The sequence below is a fragment of the Antechinus flavipes genome, chromosome 4 (assembly GCF_016432865.1).
Source record: "Antechinus flavipes isolate AdamAnt ecotype Samford, QLD, Australia chromosome 4, AdamAnt_v2, whole genome shotgun sequence".
Lineage (NCBI taxonomy): Eukaryota > Metazoa > Chordata > Mammalia > Dasyuromorphia > Dasyuridae > Antechinus > Antechinus flavipes.
Window position 1 is genome coordinate 249,228,737 of NC_067401.1, and position 16,354 is coordinate 249,245,090.

Below are 16,354 nucleotides of genomic sequence, written 5' to 3' on the forward strand. Positions count from 1 at the left end.
ACAGAACCCATGCCAGGGTAATTTTTTTATATTATCCCTTGCACTTGCTTCTGTTCTGATTTTTCCCCTCCCTTCCTCCCTACCTCCCTTCCTCCCTATCTCCCTTCCTCCCTCCCTCCCCACTTCCCCTCCTCTCTCCACCCCCTCCCCTACTCTTCAGATTCTAAAGAATTCACCCCTCCTATTGTAACCTGAGGTTTCCTCATCTCTTTGGAATAGATAGTGCTACCAAATCAGGTACTACAACCTTGAAAAAATGTAGATGAAGAATAGGAAAGGGGGAGATAATCAGAAAAGTCAGGGATACAGGTAAAAAGACATTAAATGTTTGTTTTTATTTTATAAATCACTTTAATCATTCATTCTTTACTATTAAAAGCAATATGTGCTATTAAGATAGCTCTTTAGGGTGAAAGGATTAATTAAAAGTGCAATTATCTGATAAGACTAGCATATGGTCTAACCTGTCTCTAGGCAAATCCTTCTATTTAAATTACAAAATTCTCTCAAGTATAAGAAAAATTAACTCTATGGCTTCTGGTTCAACAGTATATTTTCTGTGTAATTCTATACTATTAAATAAGGGACCATAACATTCTTTTAACTTTAGTAATAGAAATTCAGAGCATAAGAAAAACACTTGATTCTTGGGGAAGGAACTGACTTGCCCAATCTTAATATATCTGTTCATAAGAGGTTGGTTCTTTAAAATTTGCTATCTGATTCTTAATATTTTCCTTTTTTAAGACCAAAAATTGAATTTTAGGGTTAATTTAAATAATTCTGCTATCTTTGCAAACTCTTTAGAGTAAGAAAACATTAGATAAGAAAATGTTAAAAATAAACTACTTTTACACAATAATGATCTAAGTATAAAATCTTTACTCAAATTCTAAAAAAAAAAAAAAAAAAAAAAAAAAACCTTCAAAACTAAACAATAGTATAATTAGTACATTTGGGCAGAAAAATTAGCAGATATGCACAAAATTAACATTACATAATGTTAGATTCATTATATACCAGAACTGTATTACAGTAATTATTTTACAAATGTTAAAAATGATTTGTAATATATTAAATGTTTATCTGTTAGACATCAATGTCTCTTTATTAAGAAAATGAGGACTATTTAATATAGGTCAGTGCTATTTTGCCCATTTTTAATATCTAAAGGATCACTTTTCATAAGATGATAGGGAGAATATATATTAGAATCTTAACTAGTTAACTCTTGCAAACTAAATGAAGAGGTATTGTGCAGATTCCAAGTTAAATATTAGTTTGAGGTCCCCTAGTATTCCTGTTATTGGAAACCAAACTTGTATAGCCAAATTCATGAATAATACTGATGGAAAAATAAATCATTTATCAATACATATACAATTCTTTCATTCCTTGTTATAATATTTCTTCCTCATTCTTCATCCAGACTTGGTTTTTTTTTTTTTTTTAATCTAAAAAATCATGAGTACGCTCATTGTACATATAAGATATTCCTTCTACAGCTGATGGTCCATTACAACATTCACAGGGACACTATCTGAAAAAGATACTTCTTGTCCACATCAATTTGCCAAAGCAGAGCTACTACCTTAAAGAGCACATACTATAACTCAGAGATTCAAGGCAACATTATACTGACAGTATTCCCTTAATGTCTATTTGAGTGTTGATTCATATGTCTATAGCATGTTAAAATTTCAAAACTACATTAAACAATTTTGAAACAATTTTGAGCTGACAATTTTTTTCATTGAATGAGTCAAGAAATGTACATGCCTGTAGATATAGTAATATACATATGTTCCTTTTTCTGTGTGCTATAAATGAACTGCATTTAAATCTTCATCTATTGTTTACATTTCAGATGTTCAATATATTTTATTTGGCTATTTTATTTAAACTAATAATGCATCAAAAATTACATTATACAAATAAAATTTACTAATATAAACTAATAAAACACTAAGTTAAAATGGAAACATTACTGTGCCTGCCAAAATTAAATGCAGACCTCTCTTACTGGGGAGATATTTGTGTTGGCAGGTCTTTCTTTGTGTAATGATAGTAATTTTGCTGGAGGGATAGTCCTTAGAACTGATCTGGAGTAGTTCTGATGTAAAGACTCAGTATAAAATCTCACACCTGGTTAAAGAGTACATGAATAAGGAAAAATTAAGGGATGGTGCTACATACAAGTCTCTGGGGTTGTGGCAGCAATGAGTTGTTTACATAGTGAAATATCTTCTGACTTCATCTCTGAATGTGCCAGGAATTTACAATCATCATGGTTGCAGAAGTCTTCAGAAGCTGTGTTAAGACAAGCCATAGCAATCAAATTTGCATGAGGAAATGAATGGAGAGAGTCTTCAGGTCAAGTAATTAGGGCTATTTCCTGCATTAAAGCTAATAAAGGCAAAACTCTTGTGTTAAGGGGAGAAATGGATACAATAAGAATCCAGTCGTTTTAAAAAAGTCATAAACTTTCTTTGTACTAATCTCTTTCAGAAACTTATGAAATAAGTTCTAATCATCAATAGGTAACATCACCAATTTCTGGAATTCCAACATTATTAATATTTCTTAAATCAAAGACAACGATACCTCACAAAAAGCTGACTAGGGCTGTTATTTTCAAATAGTTCTCCATCGCTAAGATTTTGAAACAGTTTTTAAAATATATGGTAATATATTTTATTCTAAAGTCTTACTGAAAACCAAAAAAAGTCAACTACATGGATTTGGGACATTATTAAGATCAGAATCTTATGCTATAAAACCATTTTCTTAAAATGCAAGTTCAAAACTCGACCTCAATGTGTGTAATATTATCACTATTATTTGCTAATCTATAATCTTGAGGCATATACATGGTGAGGGCACAAAAGTATCCTTCCCTAATAAAACTTAGATTTCCTAATCAGGATGAAGCTCTACCATTATAAGGCTCTTTAAAGCTGGGGCCTACATACTCTTTCCCTGAATTTTTTCTCCCACTTCTAGTTCATACATTTGATCTGAACTTTAGTAGTCCAGCAAACAATGCTGATAAAGAAAACCAAAGATGGCTGACCTATTGAAAAAGCTTTTTCCTAATCAAAATTGATAGTGAAGATGATTAAAGGGCTTACAAAGATTCTTCTTGGGGAAAAAAAAAGTTTTGTTTAATTCTCTTCAACTAGCTCTATGAAGGAACATTAGTAGATGTTCTTCAGAAAGTCATTCATTAACTTCTGATAACATATAGGCATAATGAAAGTTAATAAAAATAAGGTGGATTGCACAAAATTAAGCATTCACTCTGCTGCTCTGTTGGTAATAGTTCAGATGCTGAGGTTGCCTGACAGACAGTTGAAGAGAAGGGCATCCTGACATTGCCCCTACTTACTGAAGCAACCTTGCCTGTCTACTTCAAGGTGGGAATCCTGACAAATGTTGTTCAGAAGCCACATCACTTAGTTTGATCAGTAGAAAGGACTCCTTTCACCAATTATTCCTTTCCTTCATAAAAGAAAACTGACTATATTAAGTATTATGATGATGACAGATGTCAAGATGGTAGAAGGCTAACAAAGTGGAACCTGAATAGATGAAGTCTCCAAAGCCATAAAACTTGAGCTAATTTAAGAGACTATATATATCAGTTAAGGAGGGGGGGAGGAATGAAAAATCAAGAAGAAAAAATTTAAGCCTATTTCATTCAAAATAAACTTTACTCTTGGCAAATTAAAATGACATCACATAGCTATTTTGTATAAATTACTTTTGCTTTGGCTAACTATTTCCACTGTTATTTAACTACTTAGATAACTCCTAAATAAGGAATTTCTGAATATCTCAATTGGGTAAATTCTTTATAATAAATACTATATTTAGGTGTTTTAGTAATATTTACAATTTGAAAAATATGTATAGTCATCTCAGCAGTACTTCTTCAATTTCTTCTTCCAAAGAATCAACTGCCTTTACTGCTGGTCGGTTGTTTGTATGTTTTAACCGGTGCCTGGGGTTAAAATTTCGCTCTTCACTGAAGAAAAAATCATCATCTTCATCTTGTCCTTTGCCTCTGCTACCTTTTTCATTGAGGAGTACATTTAGATGGTCAAAGTCTCCTTTACTATTAGTCAGAAATTCAGAGGTAGTATTTTTAGTAGAAATGGCGCTGTTGGCACGGGCACCAAATAGTTGCTCCATGAGATTAGTTTTTTTCTCCTCTTTTATACTTAAATCTCCACTATCTTTAGTGCTTCTTGACAAATCTACAATGCCACCTTTCTGATTAAACACACTCGATCTCCCTGACGTTTTCCCAAAAGAAGGCACATAACTACCAAATGTGAAATCAGTGGTTGGGCTCCAAATATTTCTTTTTTTCTGATCATCATTAAATGTGGTTGTGTAATCTCCATCTTGATGCCCACTGAATAATAATCTGTCAGTGGCTTCTGAGAACCTGAAACTTTGGGATCTTTTCTCTGGAGAGAGTAATTTTGGGTGTGACCCTCTTAAGTTCAGGGAGGTTTGTATTTCTCTATCAATTTCATCCAATTTAGCAAGTAAAATCTCTCTTTTAAGTCTGTCTTCTTCTTCATCTTCAGACTTCTGATTCTTTAAATTTTCAATCTGGAAAATTGATGTTTCCATTATAGGTTTTTCTTCTTTCTTTGTTAAAAGCATATTTTCTGTTTGATTTTTAAGGTACTCTTTTGCCCAATCTATATGGAATCAAATGACAAAACAAAAACACAGAATAAGTTTCAAAGAGTTAAACTATTAACAGATAGGCTCAAATATCATTAATTTTAATCTGTAACTAACTTCTTTCAGCTTCACCAAATCTACCATTATTTCTCAAACCAGTATTATGGTTTGAAAAAATATTCTCTAATAAATAAACTAAAAAAGGTCATTTTAACATCTAGAATTTTATAACCTTATAAAGAGGCTAAATCAATGCTGTAGGTGTGGTCACAGTTCCCAGTTTCCCCAATTGTCCTATTTAGTTACTCTGACTCAAGTTATAACCATTCCCTCTTAATGTTTGATAGGATAAAGGTCTTATATCTTAGACCTTAGGCTATACTTATTCCCTCTTAATGTTTGATGGGATAAAGGTATTTATCCATTTTAGATGTCATTAGAATATCAGGAGCCTCCCCCCATTAGGTCATCCCCATCCAGGTACCTCCCCCATTATGTCATTGTTCTTGTTACCCTATAAAAGAATCTTCTATCTGACAGTCACTGCTGGATTTTTTCAGACAATAGTCTCATTCAGTCCTGGGACCAACCATAGATCCATTTGGTCCCAGTAAATCTTTCCATTAAATAAATTATTAAGTTATTCTCATATCTCTATCTTGCTCAGTTTCTCTGGTATTACATAGGCAAATTAAACAAAATAACAGTTGATGTGTCAGTGAAGAGATTTTTCCAAACATGGGAACAAATTCAAAAGTACTATAAATTTTCATGTGTTACTCCATTAAGGTGTTCCCCAATTTTAGCCCATTTACATTTTACATGACAGAGACTTCTGACATCAGAAAACCATTCTACTGACATGCATGAGGACAAGAAGTGAGTAATAATTTTTACTTTGTTTTCTTGAAATATTATGCTTTTCCTCATATTCTAGTTGGATAAGATAGGGACAGGGATTGAACTTGTGATTTCATTGGAATAAGGAACTTCCACTTGAAAAATCTTTACCGGTGAAGACTAGCACCTTCTCTATAACCTGTAGTCTTAGATTTGCCTAGAGTAGGATCCAACATATGAGATGCCTATGACATTCCCATGCAGCCCACACCAGCTTAAAATAAAATATTTAACCGAACAAATAAAAATACAATACAATATAGATAACATTATATTTTAAAACTAAGTCAATATGAATCACATTAGGATCCTTAGATATAGATCAGTGGCTCTTGCTTCTGAGTTTGACAATACTTGCCTAACAGCATTAAGAGATTAATTGACTTGTTCAGGGTTACAGAGCCAGTATCAGTTGGAACTTGAATATATAGGACTTGAATTTATTTTTCCTGGTTTCAAGACTGGATTCCTTTCCACTAAAATACTACTTAACCAATTCACTATTTGTTTCACTTATTAGTTTACCATGTGACAATATCTATGTGTATGCACTAGTCAAAAGCTCTAGAAGCAGAATTTTTATTTCAATACCTTATTTTAAAAATGGGTAGAGAAGTGTTAGCATAAACAGGATCTAACTGCATAGTTTTTTTTTTATCTCAAAAAAAGGATTTTTTTTAAAAAAAAATAAACTCTTTTTTACAAAAAAGAAAAAATAACAGAACATTAAAGTTTTTTCTTCCCTCCATTCCAAGTCATTTTTTAAAAAAGATATCAGAATGCAAATTTAAAAATTATTCTTGATTTTCATGTCTAGTATTTGAAATTTTACTCATTAAAATAGCAAGTTAAATAATCAACACTGTATCAGTTTAAGAAAGATATAGGAATAGAAATTGCAGGACTACAAAGATCTATTGTCTCAGCAAATTTAATGCTGTATGTAACTGATGTAATTACATCAGTGGTCTCTAACCTCTGGCTCCAGGACTACTGGTGATCACAGAACTACTATAATGGGTTCATGAATCCATGTGTAAACCAAAATTTTTCAATTGGCTCTTTTTTTAGTTCCAAGAATTTATATATAGCATGACTTTGAATAATAAATACACAAACTTACTTTCTGTGGACAGGTTAAAATATATTTTCCATAAATGTATAACTATTTTCAAATATATAATATGCTATAATTATTGTTAAAATGTTAATTTATTTTAAAAATTACTGAATCTAGCAGTTTTTTGATGTGTTTTCTTAACTAGCAGATAATATAAAAAAATACTGGAAAGATCTATAAAAAACTAAATTTTAAAAAGCAGTACTCAAAAAAATTGGGAATCACTGCTTTAAATATTTGTTAGCACATCATTTAATAGTACAGAAAACAGGGATTAATGCTTGTTTGAGACATAATGCTAAGGCAATAAATATAGCATTAACTCCTAAAGAATGAGTATTAGTCAACATCCGTAGGATAGGACTCATAAACAGATACAAATATCGCTTCCATTCATCTTTTTCTCAAGGTGACATTTTTATACACTGAATTTTATCACCTTTCTGAGGATGGGATGTGTGTGTGTCTGTGAGAGAGATACTGAATTCAAAGGTACTCTGATCCTTTACAGTAAGGCAGGATTACATTCAAATCAACCAAGAGGATTTTTTTTTTAAACTATTTTGTGCCAATGTTTTAGAATTCTCAAAAAGCTCCTGAATGGCATACATCTAATTTTACCTATTCTATTCCTCTTGTTTTGTCCTCTTATAATAGGAAAAAAAACATTCTCATGCAATATTCTTTCGTTTATTTTTTTAAAAGCTTTAAAGTTTCTTTCTAATACAACCAGATTTAAGTTTCTTTTAACCTTTTTTTCCAAAGGAATGACTTTCTAAAATTTTCATTCCTTCCCTCTGCTTCTAATACTGTTTTCTATTACAGCCCTCAATATTGAAAATAGATATTGAATTAAATTAAATTAAATTAAAATTCTAACTAGTGATGTATATATAGGGCAGAAATACATGTATGACACATAATTAAAAAGCCCTAATTTCTACCTTCAAATTCAGTGCCTTGATTTTCTTTCACTTTACTCTCTACCCTAGTCAACTTAGGGTTTAATTTCTAGTTCACTAGAAACTTTAAACTTTGAATTTAGTTCAGCACTTCACTAACTAATACAGTTGTACTTCTTTTCAGCTGTGGTTCTTGTGATTTCTTAAAAATGGATAAGATTGGGAGCATCCTAAAAAGCTGCTAATAAGATTACTTAAGAGGTGTTTGCTGATATCAATACTGAGTGAACTTTTAAGGAGCAAATATACTGCTGCACTTAAGTCTGACCATATTCCAAACAACTGTTAATTTAGAGCTTTAAGTTTTGAGTTACTTCTAAAATCATTCTAATCCTGGGGCTAGAGCATTTATATTTTGAAAAATTACCATTCAAAATGACCATAACCATGCATGATTTATCTGATGTTTCTACAGTTCTGACTTTTTGGCTCAGAGCTGTTCACATCATGGATTAGTTCTTTATACTGAACAACATTTCAACTTCCTTCCTTTTTTCTTTTTTTTCCCTCTCCATATTACAAGTAGTTGCTAAAGAAATGATTTTAATTTCTACTTTCTTTATATTGTTCCTACTATTCATATTAGCTATAAATTAATATTATCTTCCCTTCATTCTGATTTTGTAAAACCTTATGTAAAACAAGAAAGATATAGAAAATAAAAATTTCTGTAAGGAATATTCTTCTTTTTTAAGTAGTTTAATTTTCTTACCCTCTTTAAGATCGTCAGTTCTTTTATTTAAAAGATATAGTTCTTCATCTTTTTTAAGTTTTTCTTCTCTTTCTGTAGTTGGAGTCTCAGCTTCAACTTCATCCTTTAGGTCTCCCTGTTCCGATTAGTCAATAGCAAATGGTTATTAAAAAAAAAAAATAAAGCCTATTAAAAATGTGAAAAATCTTTCCGTGTGATCACAAATATAATTTCTGCTATTATCACAGGAAATATTAAAATCTAACATATCTAAATACATAATTAAGGAGACCAAACCTCATCTATGACTTATAATGCTCTAAGCAAGTTAAAAATTAGTAAAATTTCTAATTATACAGAAAAATACCTGGAGTCATTCAATAAGAAAGCTTAGCAGATTTCAACAGCAGAAGACGTATGTACTAAAGTGTTTCAAAATTAGATTAGTAGCTGAACATGTGAAGGAATAAATAATTAAAATTTCAGAACTAGGCCTTAAACCAAAACCAATCTGATTTTAATTGGTTATCTAAGTCCTAGGCCAAGCCCATTTGCTCATTGCTCCAGTCCTGACTGATTCAAATTGAGATCATTTCTGCTTTGGCCAGAAACTCTGAGGATCTTCCCCAACCAGATTCATTTATTTATTTAAATAGTTTTTTGGACTAGGTGAAAGAAAAGATTCTTCATCTCAATTGCTACCAACCTCAATTACTGAATGGGCATTGCCTCAGTCAAACTGAGACCTGATGAAGACCTTAGCTTAAAAAGGCCAAGATCTCCCACTGCATCCTGGGCCATCTCTAATCATCTAATCTGCATCTGACCACTCAATCAAGATGGCTCTGGAGGGGAAAGTGAGGCAGGAGACCTTGCATAGCTCTCTCTCATTTAAATCCAATTCACTTGCCTGTCATGGCATCACTCCCCAAAGTCATGGTCCTCTTCCAAAATGAAGTACAAACAACTACTACAATATTCCACTTAACCTGCACTCAGGCATATCAGCTAGAAGCAGTGGAAAATATAGCCTGCCTAAGCACTCTTTAAGTTTAAAGAAAACCTAAAGGCCTGTCATTCTAAAGCATTCAGACATTACTTACACCAAATCCCTCATCCCCCAACCAAACAACTTAGAGAAGTCACACTGACAAGGTGGTTCTTTATTTTACTTCATTAGTTATGTGATCTAAAAGGCAACTAAGATTTATATTTTTACCAAACTTTAAGGGTGGTTAATTTAACAATTTAGCAAAAGTTCTATTGATTTTAACAAGCACCTCTAGTTTCTAACTTTATGAATTGATTTTTAAAATATTTATGTATATTCCATGTGGCCTTCTGAAGTTTTCTGCTTCCTAGATTCATTGTGAAGGAAAGAATTTTTTTTTCCCCTTTAGAATTTATATTCTTTAGCTTAAAGCTAGTGATAAATTTAGCCTCTGTATTCATTTTGAAGCATCCCTTAGTATGCTGAGCATTAGGTGATGATATCAATTAAAGATATTTAGTTGGAAAAGCAGATTCTCAAGGTTTTGAGAGCAATGATTAAGGAATTTAGCAATTAGTCATTTTAAGATAAAAATCCTAAGACATTGGAGATAATATCAGAAACTTACTCCATTCTGAAAGGGAGTGAAAAAAAATTAGAAAAATTAGGTAAATAGCAAATTTTTGCTAATTCTTCCTTGTCTCCTATTTCTCTGGAATCCCCTTCTGCTCCAATGGGAAAGCACCCCAGAAGGTCCTAAGTGCATCTCAGTTGTGGGGATTGCTAACAAGATTGACATTGCCAAGTTTCCTCTGTTTGCTAACCCCTCTCATCTCAGATCAGATTAAGAAAGGAGAATGTTAAAGAATGTAAGGAAACAAATTCTGCCTCACCTGTAAAAATGGAGGAAGCAGGAACAGTTGTGGGGACCCCACACACCTTGCCCAAACACCTCACCAACCCAGCTTTGGGGAATGGGGATGGAGTGGGGACAGGCCCCATGGTCAGCATTCCCTGAGCCCTGGCACTTGAAACAACCATCAAAAGGAAATCCTGGCACCAGTCATCAAGCCTTCAGCAGGTTCTGTCCAACAACTGCCTGGGAAAAATCTGGGTGACCCTAGCAGCACTCAGCATGGCAGTGTGAGGTGAGAAAGCCAGTCAGCCTCTGCATTTGGTAAGCCCATCATTCTCTGTTTCAGCCATGGATATGTATTAGCTATGTAGTTTGTGGCAAATTATTTTATCTCTGCCCAGTTTTATGATTTGTTAAGAGAAATAACAATGATTGTTGTTATGAAGATCACATGATTGCAAAAGTGCTATATGAATATTAATTGCTTTATTGGATAAATTGCTTCATATTTGCTAACTTTATATGAGTTTTTAGATATGATTGACATACAGTATCAATGTTGAAATAAATGATTTCTCTGTGTGTGCACGTAGAATAATTTGGAAGCAAATTTGACTAAATTAAGTCCTTCCCAGGACTAGGAGGATAGTGCATAGAGGAAAGAGAGTCTCTTTCTTCCCCTTTCCCTCCCGTCCCTGACTGCAGCAGGGATACACAGATGAAGGGATGAAAGGGAGAAAAAAGAAAATATGCTCAAGTTCAATAAATTTGTTATTTGAGCTATAATAATAAAATCAGTTTTAAAGGAACTCTAATCAAAATCCACTAAAGAGCTAAGTAAATTGTAATTTATTTGCATGGATAGAAGATTTAAGCAGTTCACTTCTGCTTTTGAGTTATCAGTCAGACTTCTGAGACTTACTGTCAGTAAAAACTGGCAACTTAACCCTTTCTTGTCTCACAAAGGAAAAATGGTTTAAAAACCAAATGGCAATTCAGTTTGTCTGCAACATTTAATTAGAATGCAGAGAATCTCATGAACTAAAGTTAACTCTATTTTAAAATTTGTTCTATCTCAATTTTAAGAATTGTCTTATTTTCTCCCTAAAATAAAAGGGAAACTTATTTAAGGGAATAGAAATCCTTCCTGAGAACTTTCAAAACTACAATAGCTTGGGGACAGGATAAACTGAATAACTAAAAGAAAGTGGAAAGTTTATTTAGCCTTGCTAATTCTACTACTTTGTAATGTTTTATAAATGTAATTTGTGCGGGATGAACTGAGTGAAGACCCTCTCATGGGAATATGACCTAATTATGAGCTGAGACTTTATAATAACAAGTTGACTTACAGCTAAAAAGCTGCAGGGGTTCAATTCCCTTTCTCACCACCTCTAAATAAGCATTTAAATATTTCTTTTAAAGGTAATGATGGATTTGAATTCTCTCACCTAGGATATCTGCTTGCATAGCAGTTCTCTAGGGAAATTTAAATTAAGAGTTTATTATTGACTTATATTCTTTTGTTTCTGGGATAGATTTCTGGATTTAGGGTGTAAGCCTAGACTCTTTCAAAAAATGGGAGAAAAGGTCAAAGTGTTCCATTTAATTTTGTTTTAGGGGTTTTTTGCACTCCTTTTACTGACAAACATCTAGTCAGATGGGAGATGCCCTTATCCAATGGTCCTTAAACCTGGCTCAGGAACTTCTGCTCCAATCAAGTAAACTCCAGAAGAGAAACCCTCAGAGAAAGCAAAAATTGAAGTAGGCTAACAAAGACAGAGGATTAACTTGGGCCAGGAGATAAGCCAGCTGAGAGAAGTTTGAGATCAATCAGTTAAGTTATGCAGCACAGCCTAGATGAGCAAGAACTTGAGTGACTGGGAATGGGAGAATTTAGGTGGCTAAAGTCTGTAAAAGACCCCTAATTCCATTTGCTATTGAGAAAATCCTAGATGGGTTGAGTCTATAAGGATTCTCCCAATTTTTTTTTTTTTTGGTAAGAATGGGTGAGTCTTCCATTAAAAAAGAATAAGACACTGTGAACCTTGGCAAAGAAAAGTAGCTGGTTCTAAACCTAAGTATCAGAGGAAGATAGCTCTTTAGGAAGAGTTGAGATGAAGTACCAAAATGTATAGGGACTATTTGCTGTTGTTTTGTTTGGGCAGATGCCCTGCTCACTCAGAGAAACTATACATCCCCTGAGAGTTGGGTGTAAATTGAAAGGAGCTTTCCATATGGCCAACTGGCTCCTAAGGCTTTGGCTCTAGAACTCTCTTTGCGGCTTCCATTCCAAGGTGAGGCCGAGAAAGGGAGCTTGATTCATTTAGAAAAGAGTTTGCCTTTTGTGTGTGTTGTGAGCCTGTGTTCTGTTTCTTGGTCAGGCGAATTACAAAGGGAAAGATATTTGGGATTTTAAAAGTGGTTGTTTTGTATATAAGTGACTTATGCAAATAACTTAGAGACAGGAAAAACTAGTTCTGAAATAGGGAAAAGTTTTTAACTGCCTCACCAAAGAGGGGGGGAAAAAAAAAGACATCTCTGTGGATTTAGAACTGCCAATTTGGGTCTGCAGAAATAGTTAAAAATTTCAGAACTGTTAAAAACATTTCAGCAGATTCAGAGGGTTTTGAGACTAAGTTTTAAATTTTTTAAGTTGGGCTAATTTACATGATTAAAAGCCTTAAAACTTAAGGCTTACAGGGGACCAAAAAAAAAAAACAAAACAAAACACCAAACCAGTCCTTTCTGGGATTTTCCTAGCTTCTCAGGTTTATGGAATCTATCCTGGCTCAAAAACCCCAGCCTTGGAGCCGAAGCCCTAAGCTGCGATTAATAAAATTTGCTATTAGAGATAAAAATCTCTTGGGACTGTAATTGATATTCTTTTGAGTTTTGAACTTGATTACCTGATCATTAAGTCAGTAAACAGGGAAATGCCATAAATTACTTAGAAGAATGCCTTCCTGAACTGTCTGTCACAGGTGGATGTCTTATCTGGGCAAAAGCTGAGAGGACAACCTTAGCCTCTTCTGCTCAAGATCAGATCCTTCTGACTCAATTTCCCAGTTCTATTCCTTTGTTTCCCACCTGATTATTCCTGAGGCTGGCTATGAAGTAGAATTGTTATTGCATGATTGGCTGTCAAACAGAGTTATGCTTTCTCCTGTCATGTATGTGCTCTCAGGCCAAAGCCTGAAGGACCTGTTTTGACACTATTATCATCATGTCCCTGATTTTTCCTGATAACAAATTTCTATAATCAGACCAAGTCATCAGTAGAAGTCAGGAACACAATACAAGTATGTAAATGATATTTTGATCTGTAGCCCTACCCTGGAAGCTTCTCTGGCTGCTGCCATAAAAAATTTTAACTTTCTGGCCTCCTGGGGTGATAGTTTCTTTGTTTGAAGATCCACAATGCCTATCAGTCTGTTAAGTATCTGGGCATGAATTAACTCCTATCTCCCTTTTGCTCACTGCAGAGAGGAACCAGACAATCCTATCACTACCTGAACCTTCCTCAAAGAAAGAACTGCGAAGTTTCCTGGGCATGGCTGGATTTTGTAGACTTCTCAAAGAAACTTGGTGTCTTTGGGGTGACCCTCTTTTCTTAGAGCAGTGGCTGCCACAGCCCTTCTAATTGAGTAAGCCTCTCAACTCACCTTAAGCCAACCATTGGAGATTCTAACTCCCCACCGGGTTTAGAGCATCTTAGCCCCCACCAGAGCTTTAGAATTGAGGAAAGGAATGAGAGAGAACATCTGTACTGATTCCAAATATGCCTTTCATGTTTTGCATGCTCGGGATATGAAAGAAAGGGGACTTCTGATAGCAAATAAGACTTCCCCCATTAAGTACGCAGAGCAAATTCTACAATTACTGCAAGCTGTCTATAGACCTATAGAGAGGTTTCTATTATGTCTTGTAAAGGACACCAGAAGGGGGATTCACTTCTGGCCAAGGGAAACAGGCTTATAGATTCAGCTGCCTGTGCTGCTGCCCATTTCCCCTGACCATGGCTCCTTTAATTCCCCAACTCCCACACTCTCGTATAGTTCCCAGAAACAAGCCCTTGTTAAAGAAAGGTACACCCTTTCCCTTTTTGGGTGGTTTTAAACATCTCCAGGCCAACTTTAAACCCCAGAGACCCACCAGCAGAAACTTGGCCTATATCAAGCTACTCACGTGGGCGAAATTAATGCTCTCCAATCCCTTTGGAAACCTATTTTCACTGGTCACAAGCTAGGAAAAACAATTAAAAAGATCTGTCAGGTCTGCCCAGTTATTTCCAAGTAAATCCTAAAAGGGCTTTTAAACTCCCCCCCCCCATCTCCCCACCCCCCATCCTGAAGCCCATCCTCAGGAGAAGTATATACTTAGGGAAGGACTGACAGATAGATTTTACACATATGCCCCGTCTCAGGGGCTTCAAACTGCTTTTGGTTTTTGTTGATACCATTACTAATTGGGTAAAAGTTTTCCCTTTTGAGACGTAAAAGGCTCAGAGGTTTTGCTAAAGGAGATCAAATCCATTTAAAATTTTCTCTACTCTGCATGTCATCCTATCTACCCAATAATTAATGCCTTTTAAACATTATGGTGCTTGCACCCTAAGCCACCTGAGCACTCCCTTCATTGTGTATAATACCATATTCTTTCAGCCATTGCCCCTACTCTTTTGAGGAAACAAAATCAGGGATTTGGGGGAAATGTTCTTTAGTATTTATCCTAGGAAAAGTTGTCTGGATATAAGATATTCATGATAGCCTTATCTCCTCCCCGGCCCAAGTCTTTTTCAGGACCAGCTCTAAGTTCCTTATTAGCCTAAAGCAGCTCCAGAAGATGAGACCTTCCTTCCTTTGTCCTAATAAATTTGAGGTTCAAACTGCTTAAGAGGGGAAATGATGGGAAGAAACATAGCAGTGATGCCCTGACCTTAAGAGTGCTTTTGTTCTAATAATTTGTCTGCCAATGATTCTAAAGTCTGGCCTTAGAACCAGGAGATCATTATATACTCCAGCAACAATACTGTATGAGGATGTATTCTGATGGAAATGGATAGCTTCGACAAAGAGAAGATCTAACTCAGTCTCAATTGATCAATGCTGGACAGAAGCAACTACACCCAGAGAAAGAACACTGGGAAATGAATATAAACTGCTTTCATTTTTGTTTTTCTTCCCAGGTTATTTTTACCTTCTGAATCCAATTATTCCTGTGCAACAAGAGAACTGTTTGGTTCTGCACACATATATTGTATCTAGGATATACTGTGACATATTTAATATGTATAGGACTGCTTGCCATCCGGGGGAGGGGGTGGAGGGAAGGAGGGGAAAAATCAGAACAGAAGTGAGTGCAAGGGATAATGCTGTAAAAAATTATCCTGGCATGGGTTCTGTCAATAAAAAGTTATAATTATTAAAAAATAAAATAAAGTCTGGCCTTAGGATAGTCCTACAAACATTGCTGACTGTCAGATAATCTGCGGGTTGGTGATAACCAAGTTCCTGAAACAATAGTGAATAGACCACTCCTTTGTTCTATCTCTGGGCTACAAAATTAGCATATCAGTGACATGAAGGACTGGATAAATCTGTCATCTTGCTCCTGGTTCCTTGCTTAAATCCTTTTGGAACTTGTCTACTTTTGATTTGCAATTATAATAAACTTAGCCCCTTAACTTGAAGATGGGTTTGATGGGGGGTACACTGAAACTGACTTTGGGGGAGAAGCCATGGGGAAACTCTTGAGAAACTCTCCTCTGGGAGAGGCCTGCCTTAGGGAATCAAGATAAAGTGGCTTCTTCATTCTGTTATTTTAGTGGGACTAGCTGCACCCTCTATTGAGTTAAAAATTAGTCCAGGACCAAAATGATGCAGTTAGGGAACCAAATAATGCAGCGAGAGTTGGGTTATGAGAATCCCTTTATGGTTGGCTCAGGTTCAACATGAAAGAATTCCCAAACCCAAAATATTAGACTGGCAAAAGGAAGTTTATTGGTGGCACTGCAGAAGTCAGCTTTTGCTAGGAAGAATGACCTCTGAGTGATAAAGTCCTGTCACAGAAATAAAGGTCCTAGCAGAGAAATCCTGCAGAGAGATAAACAGAGGTGTTAACACTGAGAAGA

General features: G+C 34.8%; 1 protein-coding gene across 4 annotated transcripts in view; it reads right to left on the reverse strand.

The window, feature by feature from the left end:
• Positions 1–16,354, reverse strand: part of LCA5 (lebercilin LCA5) — a 68,612-nt gene that overhangs the window by 17,422 nt on the left and 34,836 nt on the right. For 3 of the 4 annotated variants that reach the window (XM_051997311.1, XM_051997309.1, XM_051997310.1), the window contains exons 7-10: positions 14,410–14,466; positions 8,396–8,510; positions 3,896–4,715; positions 317–2,310 (exon numbers count right to left, since the gene is read on the reverse strand). In XM_051997311.1, the coding sequence (XP_051853271.1) occupies positions 3,916–4,715; positions 8,396–8,510; positions 14,410–14,466 (972 nt within the window). In that variant the 3' untranslated portion in view covers positions 317–2,310; positions 3,896–3,915. Of the gene's footprint in view, positions 1–316; positions 2,311–3,895; positions 4,716–8,395; positions 8,511–14,409; positions 14,467–16,354 lie in introns of those variants that run through there. The other variant, XR_007953573.1, reaches the window with a different exon arrangement.